General features: G+C 42.5%; 1 protein-coding gene across 4 annotated transcripts in view; it reads left to right on the top strand.

The window, feature by feature from the left end:
- Positions 1-577: 577 nt before the first annotated feature.
- The window catches only part of slc35a5 (solute carrier family 35 member A5), a 32,942-nt gene continuing 11,824 nt past the window's right edge, over positions 578-21,695 (top strand). For 2 of the 4 annotated variants that reach the window (XM_028590580.1, XM_028590579.1), the window contains exons 1-9: positions 578-742; positions 2,431-2,587; positions 2,782-2,880; positions 5,630-5,763; positions 6,052-6,119; positions 9,299-9,487; positions 11,551-11,751; positions 11,854-11,981; positions 12,925-13,229. In XM_028590580.1, the coding sequence (XP_028446381.1) occupies positions 2,461-2,587; positions 2,782-2,880; positions 5,630-5,763; positions 6,052-6,119; positions 9,299-9,487; positions 11,551-11,751; positions 11,854-11,981; positions 12,925-13,229 (1,251 nt within the window). In that variant the 5' untranslated portion in view covers positions 578-742; positions 2,431-2,460. Of the gene's footprint in view, positions 743-2,430; positions 2,588-2,781; positions 2,881-5,629; positions 5,764-6,051; positions 6,120-9,298; positions 9,488-11,550; positions 11,752-11,853; positions 11,982-12,924; positions 13,230-18,305; positions 18,704-21,695 lie in introns of those variants that run through there. The other 2 variants (XM_028590578.1, XM_028590581.1) reach the window with 2 other exon arrangements.

The raw sequence follows: 21,695 nt of genomic DNA, 5'->3' as shown, positions 1-21,695 counted from the left end.
GTTGGCATGATTTAAAAATGTTGTTTTAAAATGTGGCACGATTCACTGTATCTGTGAATACCTTAGACTCTTAGAGATGACCTTACCTATATTTAATATGTTGGATTCATGTTAAGACACTTTAGTTTTAAAACATTAACAAGAATTTGGTGGCCCCCCTGCAGTAACTCTGAGGCCCCCCTAGGGGTCCCGGACCCCCGGTTGAAGATCTCTGGTTTAAGGGTTTTTTTAAAGTTCCCGGTTTGTTTACTGTTAGAAGACGGCTGTGTCTCATGTTACGTTGTTTTTTGTACACGCTGTGACTCTACAAATCACAACATGTAAATAGGAACATGTTGGTGTTATTTTGTCACTTATACGGAGCAGTAAGATTACTGGAACCATTCACCTGCATGTTCTGTGCTGGCCTGATGCCGCTGGAGCCGTCAGACAGCCTTACAGCACGCACAGAGATGATAAGGATATGTATGGACTTGTCTAACTCTGGGGGTTACGGTGAATAAGCTAAATTCCCAATAAGTCAGCATGTTCCTTTAATGAGTGGGGGCGACGACGACGACGACGACAACGACGACAATCGATAGGCTGAATACGGCGAATCAAATGGACGAGCAGTGCGTGTGGGATGACGTCAACACGGCACCTGTGACAGTACGCCTGCGCGGGGTTAACCAGGAAGAGCAATGCTTTAGATATGGCACTTCCCAATAAATCTAGGAGAAAAGGGAAAAAAGAACTACAAGTAAGGCTCACTGTTTCATTTTCACATCTTTTTGACGATTTCCTCAGAAAAGTACATGCAAGAATGTTTAATAGACGAAGCGTACTGCTGAAACAAACACGAAACATGACGGTTGTTGTTGTGGTGGTGCAGTAGATGCTAGCTCTGAGCTCGTTGGGTTCAATTCTTACAGTAAATTCTGTGTCCGCAGCTTTACTTGCGTAAAAATGTGACTTTGGTCGATTAATATCTCGCTTGTTATTATTTGGTATTTCATAAAATGTCAGAAAATAGTGTTAAATGTTCAATACGACTTCTCAGAGCCCAAGCAAACGGCTTCAAGCGTTGCCTACCCTAACCCTTGGATACATTTGACGTTTAGAAACGTAACAGTCCAACGTTTCTAAACGTCAAATGTATTCAGTTTGCAGTGCAGAAAAAGCAGCAAGATTTCACATTTGAGGAGCTGGGACTGGTCATGTTGTAGTTTAAACTAAGAGTCTGTCCTTGCAGCCAACCGTCCTGTTCAGCTTGAAGCACTGGAGCTTTGTGTTGTCTGCTAAACAGTTTTTATGACAACAGTAAGTAACTTCATTAAAAGTGAGTGGAGTCCTTTCCAAAGGGCTCTGGCTGTAGACCAAGCCAGGACAGAGAAGCAGCATGCCGCCTCTAAACTGATTACACAGTTAAAATATTGATATTGATATTATTTGCGATAAATAAACAGAAATTAAAGTGTCCTCAGTTCTGCCTTTCTGCTGCTGTCAGTATTCTGCTAAAAAAAATCAAATTGCTTGTTTAATTAAAACAAATGAAAGGAATATCATTTCCAACATTCTTTTGATTGATTTGAATATACAGTAAAAGGCACCACTAAACAAAGAAGGTTAAAGGTCCAATGTGTGGGAATGTCTCCCATCTAGAGCTGAGCTCATTTATCGCAATCAACTCTCCTCGCACCACACAGTTCAAAGTACGTGTTACAGGTACGGTAGCCTTCACGCTTCAAAAAGCCGGTCTCTTGCTCTTTTCAATATCCTTTTTCTTTTTTCTGGGCGAAGAAGAAGAAGACTTGAAATTTGGATTTTGAATACGTGTGGTCCTCCATGTTTCCTTCTTCAAACTTGCCGGGGGGCCGGGAAGCTACGATACCCATTAGCAGCATTAGAAGCAGCTGTGAGTTTATCATGTTTCAGCAAAAAACGCAAAAGGCGGAGCAGTATGTCCTGTATGTCCCTTACCGTCTAACGTGTTTCAAGATGGCGCATGAATATGGAGCGTCTACCCCAGTTCAACACAAATGTAAAATTTCAAGCCAAAAGGAATACTTGGAATTGATGGTGGTGGTAAATATTCATGAAAAAGGACAAGTTTGTGAACGGGCCACATAGATTTTGAGAATGAACAACTAAACATGTTACACACTGGACCTTTTAAAGTGCAGTTTTCTTTCAACTAACAAAAAAATCGAAATGTCTTTTTGCGATATGTCGCAGCCTTTTGCGGTGTGTTTATCGTGCCAGTTGATATTGCTTTGACAATTTAAAAAAAAAAAAAAAAAAAAAAAATATATATATATATATATATATATATATATATATATATAATATGCTGCGCAGCCCTACTTTGAGCTGTGGAAAATAAAATCAGTGAAAATGAGCACCAGTCTGATACTAGCAATGTGTGTGTCTGCGCTTGTGTTACAACAGGTTTGACTGCTTCCACCTCCAGTCCTAGCCATGGTGTCCTGCCAGTCCTGCACCAGGATGTGCTCCCGCTCCTCGGCCTACACTCTGGCCCTCGGCCTGGGCTTCGTAACTCTGGGGACCAGTCGCATCCTGCTGCTCAAATTCTCTGCAAATTCTGGTGACTTGACAGATAAGACTTGACAGATGTTAACTCTCTGTTTCCCACAGAGAGTTAACATGACGTGCTAAGCCTGTCTTCAAGTCAGCACACATTTGAACGACACGCTATGAAAACGGTTGTAATGTTTTTCAGCAGTGTATTCCACGGAACATCTTGTTCACCGTGTCTCTTTGTTTGTGCTGAATTTGCAGAGAACAAGTACGACTTCCTCCCTGCGTCCGTCAATCTACTTGCTGAGGCGCTCAAACTGCTCTTCTGCCTGGCTATGTCAGTCAGGGTCATAGTCCGAGGTAAACTTTGAAGTCACAGCGTGTTTGTTCCACAGAACGTCTTGAGATTGTTTCTCAGGTTACATTTACATCGCTACGTTTTGGTTTCTAAGCGGAGTTTTAAGCCAAAAAAACGATCTCAGTGCACACAGGTGTTTGTAGCTCCAGTAGAATAACTCATCTGGTATACTGGGCATGCGCATGCTGAGGGTAAACAGGAGGCAGCATGCAGACTCTGCCCGTTGCTGGTAGTTGACATGGTAACTTTAGTAGCTTAGTCTCAGAGAACGAGTCGTCATGACCCCAATCAGGCGGCGAAACGTTGGCGTCGGCCGTTGAGGCTGCAACACAACCCCGCAGATTCCAAACCAAATGTCTCCGGTTTAGGGGCTCGGAAATGCCACGTCAGGGGGAATGAGAGGGGGAAACGCCAGAGCAGGGGGAATGAGAGGGGGAAACACCAGAGCAGGGGGAATGAGAGGGGGAAACACCAGAGCAGGGGGGAATGAGAGGGGAAAACACAGGGGGAATGAGAGGGGAAACACCAGAGCAGGGGGAATGAGAGGGGAAACACCAGAGCAGGGGGAATGAGAGAGGGAAACGCAGCAACCGTTTTAAAACCAAAACGTAGCAATGTAAATGTAGCCCTGTTATAAATACTTGGGAACCACTATTGATAATGATTGATAACCCCCCACCGATGCTGTTTGTTGAAAAAAAAAAAAAAAGTCAAGCTTTTCTTTATAAGAAAGAATAAAAAAATGAAGTCATTCAGTGTGTGCTATGTTTTTATGACTTGGTTTTACCAGTGTTTTATTGAGTCTGTCCTCATGTTTTGCATGGTGGCTTGGTGTGGCAGTCTTCCATTGGCTGGTCAAAGTAGCAAATAAGGTGATCAGGGTGCAGAATATCTAATGTAAGCGTGTCACCTGCAAGGCTCAACAAATTCTCGACTGCGTGCGTGCATTTTAGACGTGGGCATTATATCGACATATCGACATCGATATATGAGACTAGATATCGTCTTACATTTTGGATATCGTTATTAAGTGAACATGACATACAGTGACTAAGTATTTGTTGCTGTTTTAGGTTATTTGCAAAAATCTACAATTTTAATCCATTCTAACAGTGAAAGACAGAATCCCAAAGAAAATTCAGAAAATCACATCATATGAATTTATTAAAATTGATAACCATCTGATGAGGAAAAACAAGTATTTGACCCCCTGGACAAACAGCAAGTATTTGGCTCCTACAAGCCAGTTAGTCTTTCTTTTAAGACACAGCCCCAATCCGAACCAATTATCTACATCAAATATACCTGCCTTTTGTATAAAAGACACCTGTGAACACCCAAACAACCAGCATCCAACATCACTACCATGGGCAAGACCAAAGAGCTTTCTACGGACATCAGGGACAAGATTGTTGATCTGCCAAGGCTGGGATGGGCTACAAGAGAATGTGCAACTTGGAGAGAAAAGTCAACTGTCTGCAGTCTGTCTGCCAATCTGTCTGGTCACAAGATCTTGTCTGTCTGCGAACGGTGAGGAATCATCCCAAAACCACAAGGGGGGGAACTGATGAATCAACTGAAGGCTGGGACCACAGTTACAAAAGAAACGGTTGGTCTGTCATGGATTGAAATCTGTCTGGTCCCCCTGTCAAGAAGAAACATGTACAGGTCTGAAGTTCGCCATTCACCACCTGGGTCAGAAGAGGCCTTGTCAGATGAGACCAAAATGTCTGTCAGTGTGGGATCCCCACCGTCAAGCATGGTGGTGGTTTATTTGTTCCTGGGGTCTGTTTTTTCAGCCAAGGGACGGGACAATCCATCGTATTGAGGGGAGGATGGACGGGGCCATGTTCGTGGAATTCTGGACCGACATCTCCTTCCCTCAGTGAGAGAGCTGAAGATGGGTCGAGGATGGGTGTTTCAGCTCGACCCAACCGCCCAACAAAAAGTGGCTGAAGAAGGCCATCAAGGTTCTGGAGTGGCCTAGCCAGTCTCCAGACCTGAACCGATTGAAAATCTTTGACTTAAAACCTGCCATCACCTCGGAACCTGAATGATTTGGAGGCTGTCTGCAGGGAGGTGGGCCAACATCCCCTGCAAATGTGCACAAACCTTGTCACCAACTATAAAAACCGTTTGACATCTGTGCTGGCCAATAATGGCTTTTTACAAAATATTAACATGGTGTTTGTCCAGGGGTCAAATACTTGTTTTTCCTCATCAGATGGTTATCAATTTTAATAAATTCATATGAATTTTCTGGAATTTTCTTTGGGATTCTGTCTTTCACTGTTAGAATGTACATATGATTAAAATTGTAGATTTTTGCATTCTTTGTAAGTGGGCAAACCTGCAAAATCAGCAAGGGGTCAAATACTTATTTCCCCCACTGTATGACTGTTGTAGCTGTTTTATTATTTGCCTTTACCCACTTAGTCATTGTATCCACGTTATTGGTGGTTATTTATCAAAAATCTCATTTTGTAATTTTTTTTATGAAAGCACCAAAAGCCAACCCTACAATATTGCGTCGATATCTCCATATCGCCCTGTGTGTTTGTGTCTGTCTGGTCTGTCTGATCTGTGTCTGGTCTGTCTGTCTGATCTGGTCTGTCTGATCTGTGTCTGGTCTGTCTGATCTGTCTGGTCTGTCTTCTTTGTCTGGTCTCTCTGGTCTGGTCTTGTCTGTCTTGTCTGTCAGAGTGGGATGGTAAGGTGTGTTTATTTGTTCCTTTTTGTCTGTTTCTTCAGAGGGACGATCCCGTAGAGAGCTTGTCTGTTCCTCCAGCGCCTCCTTCCTCAACTCCCTGAAGTGGGCCATCCCGGCTTTCCTCTACTTCCTTGACAACCTCATCATCTTCTACGTGATGACCTACCTGCAGCCTGTTAGTTCAGCTTCCACGTTTAGTTATAAGAAAGCTTTACATCCTGCTCTTTAAATGTGAAGCACTTTGAATTGCCCTTTACAAATAAAGCTGCCTTGCCTAACATTAGGGAGACAATTCTGTTGCATAAATTCCAATTATTCAATCCCCCCATAATGTTAACTCTTTGAAACAATCTTTTAATCCAGTGAAAGGCTGTGTCTAACCTTATCATATCATCCCAGCTTTTACAAAGTGTCCTGCTCAAAGACTTTGTGTTGAATGCAAATATGGCCATCTTGTCCCCAGGCCATGGCGGTGTTGTTCTCCAACTTTGTCATCCTGACCACAGCTGTACTCTTCAGGATTGTTCTGAAGTAAGTGGCTCAATTGAAGAGCCTGTACTGTCTTGTCCTTCAGTAGGATAGTGTGTGTTATGTGGGAGGTGGCGATGAGCATGTGCATCTGCTGAAAACACTTTATCTCATCCCCTGTTTTTGTGCTGTAGCTTCTCCGTTCCTTGTTTTTTTACTTGTTTGGAAGAGAAGTCTTCTATTTTAACCAAATATTTTAGCTTTTCTTTTTCTGAAAATCTGCTCCTAGTGTCAAAAGTGAGCTTTTTCCACATTGAAGGACACTATTATGAAAGATTCTTTGTTGCACACAAAAATTCAGTTTCTGCTTTTCTCTCAGAATATGCAGTGTTTGGTCCTTTAACTCGGGAGCCACAATCACGTTCATAACCAAACTTATTTTTTACTTTTACTTCTAATGGATAAGTACGTTTGTTATCTGAAAGTTACTTTTGATACTAACTGAAGGATCAGTAAATATCAGATACTTTCAGACTTTTACAAGTAATATTCTAAAAGGAGACTTTAACTTCTACCAAAGTCATTTTGTGCTACTTTTACCCAAGTATTGCTTCAAGTTAGGGCTGGGCGATATGGACCAAAAGTCATATCCCGATATATTTTGGCTGAATATCGATATACGATATATATCCCGATATTTTTTTCCGCAAAGTGAGAGCAAATGTTCAGTCAAAGCCAAAATCAAATATGACATGTCACAAGTAGTTTCATAGAAACAGTTGCAAAATCAAATAATAAACCGGTTTCTTCACCTGGTTCATGATTAAATGCTCAGCTGTTCAAATAACAATAAAATGTAAACCTAAATACTGTATAACAGGAGTACCTTTTTTGAAATCAAAGCTCCATATTTGTGATTCGTTCCAAAGGTCAATTAAGCTTTTGATATTAATATAATCTACTTTGTTCAAAATGTAATGCCTCATGCCTGTAAGCCTAGGTTTATAGTCCCATTTTTCCACTTGATACTGCTTCCACTTAAGTAAACTAAAAGATGAACTATCGACTACAAAACAAAGAAACTAATTAATGTGTTAATACAAAGAATATTTATTATGATCGGTTCACAGATCTGAGTCCAAACGAAAACTTCACCCTTCTGAACTAAGAGTTTCTGCTTCAAGGTGAAGTTTAAAACAGACTGAAATGTCCAGGCTCATTCCTCCACTATTTATTTCTGTATGTATTTATGCGTTACATGTAATTTTAACGGGCACTGAGCTCCAGATCCTGCAGCTGCAGACGGTCTCTGCTGCCCCGCTGTAGCTTCTCTCTGTCCGCCTGCCGCCGACAAACTTATTGGAACTTTCCGCCGATATCGACATACAGGTCGTCCTGGACTACGTGTAAGATCCTACCGATCACCACTCTGTCTTTGGCTGGTCCGATCTGGATCAGCGGGGACGGCGCAGCAGCGAGGCAAAGCTGTGTTTTTTGGGGGGAAGAGCGCTGCGGCCCGCCACGGAGCTCTCTGCCTCCCCGCTGCCGCCGGAGCTCAGGTTGCTGGTCGAAGGCGGCAAACATGATCATAAAACACATTGTCACCTGTTAAATGTTATTCATTGCTGTTTGTTCTTTTCATTTCCTCTATCGAACATAATTAAGCAGTACAAAAGTCCGGCATCTTTAGCGTTGATCTGAATGCTTCGGACCTCTGTTCCAAGATGGCGGCGGTTTTGACGTATGTTTAGAACCTCAAGGCGACATCTGTGTATATATCTATGGGAGCAAGGATCACATTTGAACTATATCGATATATGCGATATGGTCTAATTCCATATCTCATTTAAAAATATATCGATATATTTTTTATATCGATATATCGCCCAGCCCTACTTCAAGTACTTTGTACAAGATTGTTTTTATTAGGGATGCACCGAATCCAGATTTTTGGGGTTTGGCCGAATTCCAAATCCACTGGTTAAGATTCTGACGAATCCAAATACCGAATCCTCCTCCCATCCTCAGTCCATTAACCCAGTAAACACATTAATGAAGTAAACAACGTCCACAGCAGTGTAGTTTTAATTTTATTTTATTTTAACTGTAAAAAAAAAAAAAGTAATGGTCATCTGGTTAACACAAGTTTGTAGCTGTGACTGTCCTTCCTTTGGCGTACCTGAAGTTGCTGTATTCAGGCTGCTGTCTGTAGATTCCTTCCTGCACAACTCGTATTCTTTCAGATGTTTGATACCAAATGTTGTAACAGCGGCCATGTTGTGTATAGTTTAGGGTCCTTGCCACCACCAGACCAATCAGCATTGCAGATTGAACATGTAGCTGGACTTGAATGGCCTTCTTTTGACTGAAAGTATTGCCAAACAACAACTTTTTCTGCTCACGAGTTCCATTTTCACTTTCTCACGGCCTACTGCATTGAACGTTTCACCTACGTAAACACCATCCCGTAATCAACGACGGCGTCATTACGTCGACCAGCGTAGGGCACGTAGTGCAAGCGTAGGCTTCGGTTGGGTGGAAAAAGAATTCTTAAAAAGCCCAATATTCGGCCGAATCCGAAGCCAAATCCTGCATTCGGTGCATCCCTGGTTTTTATACACATTATTGTGTAGTTCTACATATTTAATACTTTTGGAAAACTTGAGATCTCGACACTAAACGCAGCTCACGCCAGCCACAGATGGAACTATCATTTTTGTCTCACACCTTTTCCTTCAGTAGGATTATGTGTATTTTTTGGAGTTTGGCTGTAGATGAGAGGTGATGATCAGTGTGTCTCTGCTCTGCTGATACAGTTTTATCTCATCCCCTTTTTTTGTGCTATAGCTTCTCCATGAAGCATTGTCCCTTGTGTGACTTGTTTACAAGAGAAGTCTTCTATTTATTATCTTCTATTATATGTCGGGGTTTTGTTTTCTGAAAATCTGCTTTCACTAGCTTCAACGTGGGTTTTTCTGTAGGACAATATTACTGAATGTATGTTAATTGTTACAAAGTTGCCCTTTTTCCATTTGTAGTGTTAAATCACAGCCTCAGTTATGTCAGGACACTTTACAGATAGAGTAGGTCTAGACCACACTTATATAATTATATTATACACTATAATTTTATACACCTAACAATGTAATTCTACATACATGTATGTAATACTTTTGGAAACCTTAAGATCTTGACACTTAGCGCAGATGAAACTAAAAACTGTCTCTCACCTTTTCCTGCAGGAGGCGCCTGTCCTGGGTTCAGTGGGCAGCGTTGTTTGTCCTCTTCCTGTCCATTGTTTCCTTGACGACCGGATCGGGGGCCAGCCAAAACTCCATAGCTGTGCCAGGTCTCCACTCCAACCCCCACTCCACCCCCTCCAACTCCTGCCTACTCTACACTCAGCTGCTGGAGCAGATGAGGAACAGCAGGTGACATGATGAATGCGTGATGAATGAAATAATGAAATCCCTGAAAAGAGGACTTCACCGATGTAGCATTGCACTCACAGAATGTTGTTGGACATGAACAGTTCAAAACAAAAAAGGGATCAAAACAGATGCAGCACAACCAGCAGTATTAGTCTATATTCACGACGTTCCACTTCCGGGATTGCTCCAGTGCCGCCGGAAATTCTGATGTCCCTCATTTCGGCCAGATGTCCATCACCTTCCTCTTCCTTTGTGTTGGCGTTCTAACCTCTGATGGATTTCTGAGGACTATGGTTAACTGCTCCTCAGTTCTCTGCAGGGTAAATCCAGACAGCTAGCTAGACTATCTGTCCAATCTGAGTTCTCTGTTGCACGACTAAAACTACTTTAGAATGTACACATGTTCCACCAAAACAAGTTCCTTCCCGAGGCTATTTTGCAGCCGCATCGTGGCTCCGTCCGGCGCCCAAAATGATTTGCGTTTGGTTTCAAGAAATGCCAATAAACCAGAGCATGTTTTTCTCCCATCCCAGAATGCTGTGTGGACTAGCCAGACCCTCCTCCGCAGCGCTGTGGAGGAAGGTCTGACAACGCAAGACTACAGCGCTATCTACTCTTTTATTCCATGCGCTCTTCTTTCCTGTCAAGACCATAGACTGTAAATAAAGATGGACGACGCGTCTCCACTTCCTCCCACTGTACAAAAGTGAACGGAAAATCTCCCAGAAACAGGCGCTGCCATCTTGTGATTTTTGGAGCCTTTGCAGTAGTGATCGGGCAGTGGAGACGCGGTTTCCAATATCCAAGTCCCGCCCATTCACCCGCCCGACCAATCATGAGTCAATCACAGCTGTCAATCATGATGTTTCATCCCATTTTTATAGCATCAAATAACTGACAATAATAAGCAAACCTATCAGAAAAATCGGTTCAACATCAGTGTAATCAGAACTACCTAAAATGACAGAAAACATATTTGGGAAACATTTATTTCACGTGTTTTTTTTTTAGTTTGGCCCATGTCCCTCCAACAACATGGAGTTGTGTGGTTGATGACCTATACTGCAGCCAGCCACCAGGGGGCAATCCAGATATTAATATTAGCCTTATTTATATGGCACTTTACTAAACCAATTTACAAAGTGCTTAACAAGACAATAATAACAGACCAACAATGATAAAAACTATTTAAAACAAATTCAACTTTTACATTATTAAAAAAGGAGCAACACAAGAGAATAAGTATAATAGATAGATAGATAGATAGATAGATAGATAGATAGATAGATAGATAGATAGATATACTTTATTCATCCCGAGGGAAATTTTAGGCATCCAGTATCTTAGACAACCATAACACAACAAACACCCATACACACATGTATCTCACAAACATAAAAATCAACAATTTGTGAAGTGATTACAAAGGTCTGGTATGAACTGACCGTGTGATGCAGTGACCATGATAAGGTGCTATGGTAGAGTGTGTGCAATGGTGGTTGTGCAAAAGTGAACAGTGCAGGGATTGAGCAGTGCAATAGCTTATTATTGAATAATAACTATGACAATGAAAAGACAAGAATGTAAACATAATAGAATTGCCTGACAAACCAGAAAAAAAGTAATATACTTTACAAACAATATATAACAGGGAATAAGTTATAAGATGTGGATGTTATGACCACAGTCCAGATAGTGTAGGAGGGCTAATACAGCCTATAAGACAGGTGGTCAGGTGTACAGCAGACAAAGTGATAGGGGCAGAAAGAGACAGGTTCATGCTGAAAAGTCCATTTCTCCCTTCCCCTTTGTGTGGTATTGAAGATACCACAGAACAATATGAACTAATTAAAATAGTCGAAAGAATAAAGGTTAAGAGAATGCCATTACATATGAACTAGTTTTGTTTTGGCTTCACAATTGAGTCTATACATTAACCCCTGGTCAAGACCTGCCTCCACCAGTACCTATAATTCAATGATTCTCCAGGCTGCAGTGATTTGGCACAGTTGTGTTTTATTTTCCCCTTGTTCATATCTTTTCTCTTCCCCCTCCGTCCACAGTGCCAGTGCGTCGTGGGTGTCGTCCCTGCCCGGGCAGGCCTGGAGGGACAGCGTAGTGGAGAAGCTTCGGTCTCTGGGTGTGGGTCACATCCTGCTCCTCCTCCAGTGCTTCATCTCGGCCATGGCCAACATCTACAACGAGAAGATCCTGAAAGAAGGAGACCAGCTCACGGAGAGCATCTTCATCCAGAACAGTAAATTGTGAGAGGCGACTTGTGGAAAAAACAAGGCGGAAGACACGTGGCTGAATCCAACTCTTCCATTCTAATCTCAGTCCGTTTTTTTGCTTTGTGGTTTTTGCAGGTATGCCTTCGGCGTGGTGTTTAACGGTCTGACCCTCGGGCTCGGCAGCGAGGCGCGGGGCCTCACCGTGCACTGTGGCCTCCTGCATGGACATAATGTCTACTCCCTGTGTCTAGTGCTGGTCACTGGTGAGTTAGTCTATATCCACGACGTTCCACTCCCGGGATTGCTCAGTTGCCGCCCGAAATTCCGCCGGATGTCCCTCATTTTTGGCCAGATGTCCGTCCCCTTCCTCTGTCTTTGTGTTGGTGTTTTAACTCCGGTGGATTTATGAGGACTATGGTTAACTGCTCCTCAGATCTCTGCAGGGTAAATCCAGACAGCTAGCTAGACTATCTGTCCAATCTGAGTCTTCTGTCGCACGACTAAAACTACTTTTGAACGTACACACATTCCACCAAAACAAGTTCCTTCCCGAGGCTATTTTGCAGAGTCACCGTTGCTCTGTCCAGCGCTTAGCGCCGCGCATGACGATTGTGATTTGTTCAAAGAAATGCCAATAAACCAGAGCAGGTTTTTCTGCCAATAAACCAGAGCAGGTTTTTCTCAGATTTTTCTGCACTGAGTACATTTTCCTGATGATTCTCACATATTTATAGGCCGTGCGTGATCACAGAAGGCTTGTATGCATGTGGATGCTTTGACAGTTTTGTTGACATTATTTAGAATTCCTAGCTTTATATTTCTATAGCTTTTAAGTAACATTTTCAATGCAGGGATTTTACTTGTAACAGAGTATTTCTGCAGTGTGGTATTTAGTTCTTCTAAGTAAAAGATCTGAATACTTCTTCCACCACTAATCATGCTACATCCAGCCTAGCTACTAAATATAAACGACAACCATTTTTGTTGACCGCACAGACACTTTTTGGCTAATTTTTAAATTGACTTACTGTAGGCCACTTGTCAGGTCATTTTAAGCTTTTGACCAAATAGATAATGATGTTGTTTACATGGAAAGGTCAGTGACTGGATATTTCCAGTCTCCAAATAAGTTATTCACATCAATAAACATCGTTAAGTGCACATTTGAAAATAAATAAGTCCCACTCTTCTCTGTCTTCTCCTCAGCTGCCCTGGGTTTATCTGTGGCCTTCATCTTGAAATTCAGAGACAACATGTTCCACGTGCTCACGGGCCAGATCAACACGGTCCTGGTCACCGCCCTCTCCCTCTTCCTCTTCGACTTCCGCCCTTCGCTGGACTTCTTCCTCCAGGCTCCCATAGTCCTGCTGGCCATCTTCATCTACAACGCCAGCCGGCCCAAGGACCTGGAATACAGCCTGCAGCAGGAAAAACTGCGGGTCATCAACGGGGAGGTGTTCGAGAGGTCCAGAGGGGTAGGGAGCAAACCGCTTCGCTCAACTAACCTCCATGTAAAGCCTCTTCCTTTCCCTCCCACACACATACCGAGCTCTCTGTAGGGAACTCGGCTCTCCTTTCTCTCTAATGTGATTTCTTCAGTGCAAGAGGAAACCTAATTCCCTGCTATGAAAACAGCAGTCAGACCCATGCTGGTGCATTACCTCACGTAATGTCATTATGGTTATGTTAGGTCTATTGGATTTCAAAAGAGGAAGCTATTAAACAGTACAGATTTCTACAGCAGTTAGCAGGACTGCGGGGTAGTTTCCATTACTATTTTTGTGATGACACTATGTTAATGAGATAAGATGAAGTGAGATATCATGATGATGTTAGGCTAGTCGCACATAGCCAGCTCTATCTCCACAGCGCTGTGGAGTAAAGGTCTGGCTACTTCACAGATACATTCTAGGATAGGAGATAAAAAACGCGATTTCAATTTCTTTAAACCGATCACAATTGTCTTGGGCCATAAGCTGCGGACGCAGTGGCGGTGGCTCTGCTAAATAGTCTCGGGAAGGAACTTGTTCTGGTGGAACATTTGCACCCCGCAAAAGAAAATGCCACGTACAATATTAAATGAAGTTAACTGCTACTTAAATTAGCTGACATATGGTTAAACCTCATTTGCTCTTAGCAGTGTATCTCCGTGTGTACTTGGTCCACAGCAATCCCACCAATCGGTCCCAAAACGTCCCAGTTAGAGAGGAAACGCCATAAACATATTCTTTATAAATCTTTACAATTATTCCCCAAAAGAACCAAGCAGGCCTGCCTTGATGCACGATTTAAATTTTTTTCAAAACTTGCCATTTTCAGCGTGTAGCTCGCTGGCTCAAAGTTTGTTGTTGTTGTTTCCCGAAGCGAAGGGAGTTTAAGAACGGCAACACACAGGGAGAGGAAGTTTACAAGCAAAGCCGCATGTCAAGCTTTATCCTGGAAGAGTACTTTGTTAATCCAGATTAAGATACCTTTGTGTATGCAGGTCTATCCACTGAATTAGCAGCAGTGGCTCAGTCTGCGGGGACTTGGCTTGGGAACCGAAAGGGTCGCGAGTTCTAGTCCCCACACGGGCCCAGTACGGAGTGTGGACTGGTAGCTGGAAAAGTGCCAGTTCACCTCCTGGCACTGCCTGCCCTTGAGCAAGGCACCAGAACCAACAACTGCTATCACCAATGCATGCACATGTGTGTGTAGTTCCTGTGTGTGTGTGTGTGTGTGTGTGTGTGTGTGTGAAAAAAAAATCAAACAGAATTAATTTCCCCAAGGAGGATAACTAAAGTTAGGGCTGCACAATATATCGTTCTTTTATTGTCATGGCGACATCAACTGGCGCAGTACACATCGTAAAAGACACTCAGTTATGTTAGTCTGAAGAAAATAGGAGTAGAAAACGGAACTTGAAAATGCAACTGTCATTCTTTTTTTAGTGCTGCGTTTTATATTCAAGTCAATGTTCAATTTGTTCAATAGAAGAACGTTAGAAATTATTTCCTTTCATTTGTTTTAAATTCAGCGAGCAGTTTTTTGTATTTTAGCAGAAGACTGACCGCAGCAGAAAGGCGGAACCGAGTACACTTTCATATCTGTTTATTTTATCGCAAGTTATATCGTTATCGCCATATTCAACAACGTTATCGCATATTTTCCTCATATCGTGCAGCCCTAATTAAAGTTCTCACCAGTGGCGCCGGCAGGATTCTATTACATAGTACGCACAAGAACTGCCCACCCGCTGAAGCGGTTTACGGCGCCAGAAATCAGCTGTTCTTAAAATATTTAATGTGTACGAGAGTGTGCTCCTAGCGTAGTTTTATCATATCATAATGACCAGTGTTTGTAAGAGAGAGAGAGAGAGAGAGGTGGAGGAGCTCTGAGCCGACAGCTGTCAGCGAGCCTGTACGGAGATATGAATAACATGATTTCTCTGTGTGTAAACCTCATATCCCCAATATGATCAAAAACTGGAGAAGCCTCATAACCGCCATATTCATGTCCATGTTAACACACACGATTCAAACACCATGCTATAGCTCCGTCTGTTGGTTCAGCGATACTCAGTGTCCATAGCAACCATCTATCTAAAAATGAACATTGTGATTAATGGCGGATGGGTTGTTGGGAAAATAAGGTAGAATTAATGAGAAAATGAGGACTGTGAACAGAGCAGAGAGCAGAACAGAGCTGCTGTCGTCGGCTGCTGCTCCTGTGTACATTAACACATCGCTATCATTAGAGACATGTTGCGTGTCTCACAGAAGAAACAAAATGTACGCACTAGAGCCCGACTGATAAGGATTCTTTAAGGCCGATATCGATACAGATATTTGGTGATTTTAAAATCTGATATTCCGATATATCGGCCGATATATATTTAAAGGTCCCATGGCATAAACATTTCACTTTGAGTTTTTAAAAAAGCCTGCCTCTAGAGGACCACTAAGTTTTCAGGGAACACAGGACGAGATGTAATACATCCTTTTAAGTGCAAGCGCGTACTAAGAGAATGTCCTTGACCTTGGCAGTGTATTTGACAGTAAGCTTTCAGGTGAGCATCCCCCTTGATGGGTAATCCGAGGGACACATCATCAGTAGTACACCTCAGGCCTCATTGGATGTTTCGGCCATTATAACTAGACATCCTCGGCTGAGGAAGGCCCTACGGGGATGATCAAGCCCCCGCAGCGTATCCCCCCAATCACCCAATCAAGCCGGAGCCCAGCAGGAGTCTTGTCTCTTTATCCAGAGCCATTGGCTGCTTCTCTCAGCGGCCTCTGACATTGCTTTGATGGCCTGATGCAGTTTCTGGCCTCTAATTCCCAGGTCTCTAAGCAGTGTCGTGGTAGACACTGCCACGAACCCCCTGCACCCCACCTCCACTGGACGGACTTCAGTTTTCCATCCGCGATATTGTGCTTCAGCAGCCAGCTCAGCATAGCGTAGTTGTTTTCGCTCCTATGCCTCATCTACTGAGTCCTCCCAGGGTAAGACCTTCTTCAGAGAGAGGGACCAGAGAACTATGTCAGGCCTAAGTGTGGTGATTGCTATCTCTGGAGGAAAAACAAGCCGCCTACCAACATCAACTAGCATCTTCCAATCACAAGCCCCTCGAAGCTGACCATGCTCCATAGAAGAGGGGCTGCGCCTGGCTACCTTTGCCCCCATACGGACAAAGTTGATCTGCGGCAACTTGGGTGCCGATGGTGGTAGCGAGTTGGAATTAGTCCGCTTGTTTTCCAGGGTGGCTGCGAGGATCTTAAGGACTTGGTTATGACGCCAAGTATAACGTCCCTGGGTGAGGCTGACTCTACACCCGGTGAGTATGTGATGGAGAGAACCTGGGCTGGAGCAGAGGGCGCATCCTGGATCTTCACCCAGCCACTGATGGAGATTGCTAGGTGTTGGAAGAACATCATATGTAGCTCTAATGATGAAGCTTATTCGCTTCGCTTCCATGCTCCACAACTCCTTCCAGCTAATCCTCATTCTCTCCACACTCTCCCAACGTGTACACAGTCCCTGTTTACCAAGTAAACAGGGACCTCCTCCTGACGATGTATTTCCTCCACCACCCATTTCCTCCGTTTTGATGCCGCAGCTGTGTTCCAGGCTGGCAGCCTAGTTGTTAACCCGAGGCCTCCCCTTCCCTGCTGGACATGCCCCACTATGTCCGCAAGTCTGAGAGAGGCTGCTGCCTCCTCCACCACACTGGCTGGTCTCCATTTGCGGCCTGCCACCAAGGATGGTGCGTTATTACTCACCATTGCATCACGAGATTCATTCAGTGTCATCTGGAGTCTTACTTTAGCACACTTGAATTCCTCTGAGACTGGTGAGGGGCAGTTTGAGGGCGCAATCTCCGTATAGGCCTATGGTGGTTAGGCATCAAGGCACTCCAAGCCATTTTTTGATATAGCCTGTGATTCCTCTTTCCAACTTCTCCACTTTCTCTTGAAAGTGGGACCTCAAAAATGGTAAGGGGCCACAGCACTCGGGGAAGAAGGCCAAACTGTAAGCACCAGGCTTTCAATCTTCCAGGCAGCTGAGTGTTCTTTAGAGGACTACTAAGGTCTATATAAAAGAGACTTCAGATACAGTATTAGGGGACCACTAAGGTCTATATAAAAGAGACTTCAGATACAGTATTAGGGGACCACTAAGGTCTATATAAAAGAGACTTCAGATACAGTATTAGGGGACCACTAAGGTCTATATAAAAGAGACTTCAGATACAGTATTAGGGGACCACTAAGGTCTATATAAAAGAGACTTCAGATACAGTATTAGGGGACCACTAAGGTCTATATAAAAGAGACTTCAGATACAGTATTAGGGGACCACTAAGGTAAAAGAGACTTCAGATACAGTATTAGGGGACCACTAAGGTCTATATAAAAGAGACTTCAGATACAGTATTAGAGGACCACTAAGGTCTATTTAACCTTTAATAAATCCGATATATCGGCCTATATATATCTATATATATAGATATATATATATCTATATATATATATATCCAGAAACGCGTAACAAAACACACAGATTTCCCTAACATTAGTTATTTGTAGTTATTTATGAGTCCTCACTAAAATAATATGATAATGCAGTTTAAAAATAAAAAGTTTGTTTTATTGTCACAACAGAACAGTGGAACATCAAAATATGTTAAAGTTCTGATACATAAAATGTATAAAAATACACACTTAAGATATGAAACTTAAAGTCCTTTGAACAAAAACACAATAAGAACAAACAAAAATCAGAGAGAGTTGCCAACAGAGACGCTGTAGAGCGCCCTCTGGGGGACAAACTACACAACGCCAACACTCAGAACATGGTTGAAGGGTGTTTCACCCGTTTTTTATTTAATTTTTTAAATATTCACGCATCGGCCATTATAAACGCTGATAGCGATAGTTTGGAAAATGCCTAATATCGGCCGATAATATCGGCCCGCCGATATATCAGTCGGGCTCTAGTACACACGGTGCGTACAGGATAACGGCTGCTGTCGCCACTGAGTTCACCCATGAATGTTTTGACTCTGCATGCATTCTGATTGGTTCTTTGTGTGATTTGTGTGGCAGGACGGCGAGGAGCTGGAGCTCCTGACAAAGCCCAACACAGACAGCGAGTCCGAGGAGGAGTCTTTGTAGGACTCACTGACAAGACACAAGGTATTGTTCTTCACCGCTGCCAAGCAGCACCGACTCACGGAGGCAGCATGCTCGCCCACTCTTGTCAAAGCATTTATTCGAATGACGTGACTGGCAGCGATGATGGGGGTCGTCTGATGAACTCTGTCCAACTCTTGCGATTCCTCAGAATTTTGTGTATATTTTGAAATGTGCCCGTCTGTAAACGAGCGGCGTCATTTACAGAGAAACATCAGTAAGACCTCAGTGAATGTTAGGGCTGCACGATGTGAGGAGAATATGCGACACGCGATAACGTTGTTGAATATCGCAATATTATTTGCGGTAAATAATCAGAGCTGGGCAATATATCGATATTATATCGATATTGTGATATGAGACTAGATATCGTCTTAGACTTTGGATATTGTAATATGACATAAGTGGTGTCTTTTCCTGGTTTTGAAGGCTGCATTACAGTAAAGTGATGTACTTTTCGGAACTTACCGGACTGTTGTAACTATTATTTGCCTTTACCCACTTAGTCATTACATCCACATTACTGATGATTATTTATCAAAATCTCATTGTGTAAATATTTTGTGAAAGCACCAATAGTCAACACTACAGTATTGTTTCAGTATCGATATCGAGGTATTTGGTCAAATATATCGTGATATTTGATTTTCTCCATATCGCCCGCCCTATAATCAGATAAAGTGTCTTTCGCGATATGTCGCAGCCTTTCGAGATATGGTTATTGTGCCAGTTGATATTGCGATGATAAAAAAAAAAACCTATATTGTGCAGCCCTAGTGTATGTGCTTGGAAAATAGTCATCACAGTGTTTGGCATTCGGGATCATTAAGGGTGTCTGTTATGGATAATTGTATTTCTTCTAATGATTCCTGTTGAATGTGCAGCTATTTGACACCTCGCAGGTAATGACCAGCCACACAGTTGTACGATTGTATTTGGCTTGTAATTGTTGTGCAATTACTTGTTGTAAAAGTAGTGCGTATTCAATCTATGGTAAATATTTAAATCACTGTGGAAAACCGACGCGCCACTTTCCAGTGGAAAATCACAAACTATAGCTTCAACTATACATTACCAGGAATGTACACGCACAACGGGACTGATGTTTCCATTACAGTTTACGGAGCTTTGTCTTTCTCCCGCTCACTCAGTGTATTTTCTTAAACATGAACGAGAACCATGAGCAACTACAGAACTGACCAGTCAGTATGCCTGAATTTCTGAAAGCACAACAAAGTCGCTCTTGGTTCTCCTACTAGGCCTCGAACTTTTGTTGTTTTTTTGTCACGTTGATGTGATTACAACTGTGAAATATAGTTTTTTTTTAAGATTCTTCTTGTGCCATTAAATTTGAATGCTTGTTCTGAAGTAAATTGCTTTCATTTTGTCTAAATAGAAGTAAGGGGGGTGAGTAGGGTAGGTTCCATAAGGAGTTGGGTTGGGAACTGCAGGGTAGCTGGTTCAAGACCCCATACGGATTAAAGTACAGAGTGGTAGCTGGAGCGATGCCTTCACCTCCAGGGTAGTTTCCCAGATGCTCTTGAGCAAGGCATTGTATTCCCCCCAACCACTCAGGGCCAGGTCCAGCACTGGCAGTGTGAAGAAATGGGATGGAGACAAAAGGTAAAGTAATACTGGGAGTACAGGGAAGTGGAGAAAGAAAAGTGATTGTGGATTTAAAAAAAAAAAAAAAGACCTGCTGAGGATCCTACTGTAGTCAGGGGTGTGGCTAGAAGGCTGCCCCCCCCCCTCCACCCAATCCATTGGGCTAGAGTGCTGTCAATCTGACAATTGTGATTTCCATTGGATCAAAGTACTGTCACTTGGCTGCCTGTTCTGCCAATTTCCCCAGCTCTCGTCACTATCCAAAATTCTGATGCCATGGAACCAGCACTGGAATTGTTTAAAGACTTTGCATATAGAAAATGTGTTTTGTATTCTGAAATACAATCTTTTCAACAAGTGAAAATGAATTACATTATGTTGTTCTATCCAATATTTCCTATATTTCTAAGCAGATTGTCTATGCTGTATTCTGATAACCTCCTTCCCCCGTGCCACCCCACTTGAAAAAAAATCCTTGAATCGCCCCTCACTGTTGTACAGCACACATTTATCTAAATATAAAATAGGGTTGTCTTCATGATTAAATGGCCAATAAAATCTAAGTTTTTCACTTCATCATGTTATTGGGCCACTAGGAGAAGATGTAGCTTAAAAAATTATTGCAGACTGATATCTGCAGCTGAGTATTGATATTCTGTGCTGATAATTCAAAGACCATCACTGGTAGTCAACAAATCTTTTATTTGTCATATAGCAACAACAGAGTATAAATTAGAACATTATATAGCAACAGAAACTTTACAAAAGAGAAAGAATGTGACAGCTTCTTTTCATAAAATAATCGATAACTGCACCTCAAATGCAACAGAAGTCCAATAAATACATATATGTCTTCTTTTTTCTTTTAGCCCATTATCTACAAAATACAGGTCTGTGCTGACAAAAATGAACAAGTAAAGTTGACCCGGAAGGCAAGTGAAGGAGACAGATGACATAACGTGCAAAACACTCGATGTTCAAAGTCAGAAATAACATATCCATAAAACAAAAAGTAAATCCACATCAGATCCCTGATCCTCCAGGCTCATCTACACATTTATTGATCGATTAAAGCCCCCCTCGCAAATTACAGTTACTTGCAGCATACTATGCAATACGTGTATTTGTCAAAGATCTGGATAGGTGAAAGCAGCCGTTTGCAGGCTTTCGCTAAGTGCTACAAAACATTCGAGGACCTTCCGGTAACACTTTATAATAACCATCGCAAAGAAATGGTAGATTGATAGTTGAGTCAACTTAAAGTTAAGTTATTTTACCGTTAACAAACAATGAAAGTATGATCAATAATGTTTAGTACTTATTAGTTTAGCTATAATTAAAGGTGCTGTAAGTAGGATTGCGAAGATCCAGGAGTTAGCCAAAAAATGTGAACGTCGACAACTTCTCAGTCCCTCCCCCCTTTCAGGTAAAGCCCAAAATGGTCTCCTAAGCCCCTCTCCCCACAAGGGAGAATGAATGAGTGTGCATGAGCAGTGATTGACTGGTGTTAGACACCGCCCCTGGCCCTGATTGGTGCATCTGAACAGGGAGCAGTGGATTTTTGCAAATCCCACAACTGGAACTGGATTATTTTTAATATGACTTGCTTCATAGGGTCAGTTTCAGGAAATATGACAGAAAGTTAGTTTTATAAGTCTTACCTACTGCACCTTTAATGTTATTTTTACAGTTTATTGT

The sequence above is a fragment of the Perca flavescens genome, chromosome 11, assembly GCF_004354835.1.
Source record: "Perca flavescens isolate YP-PL-M2 chromosome 11, PFLA_1.0, whole genome shotgun sequence".
NCBI classification, from domain to species: domain Eukaryota; kingdom Metazoa; phylum Chordata; class Actinopteri; order Perciformes; family Percidae; genus Perca; species Perca flavescens.
This window is presented reverse-complemented; position numbering and strand designations above follow the sequence as displayed.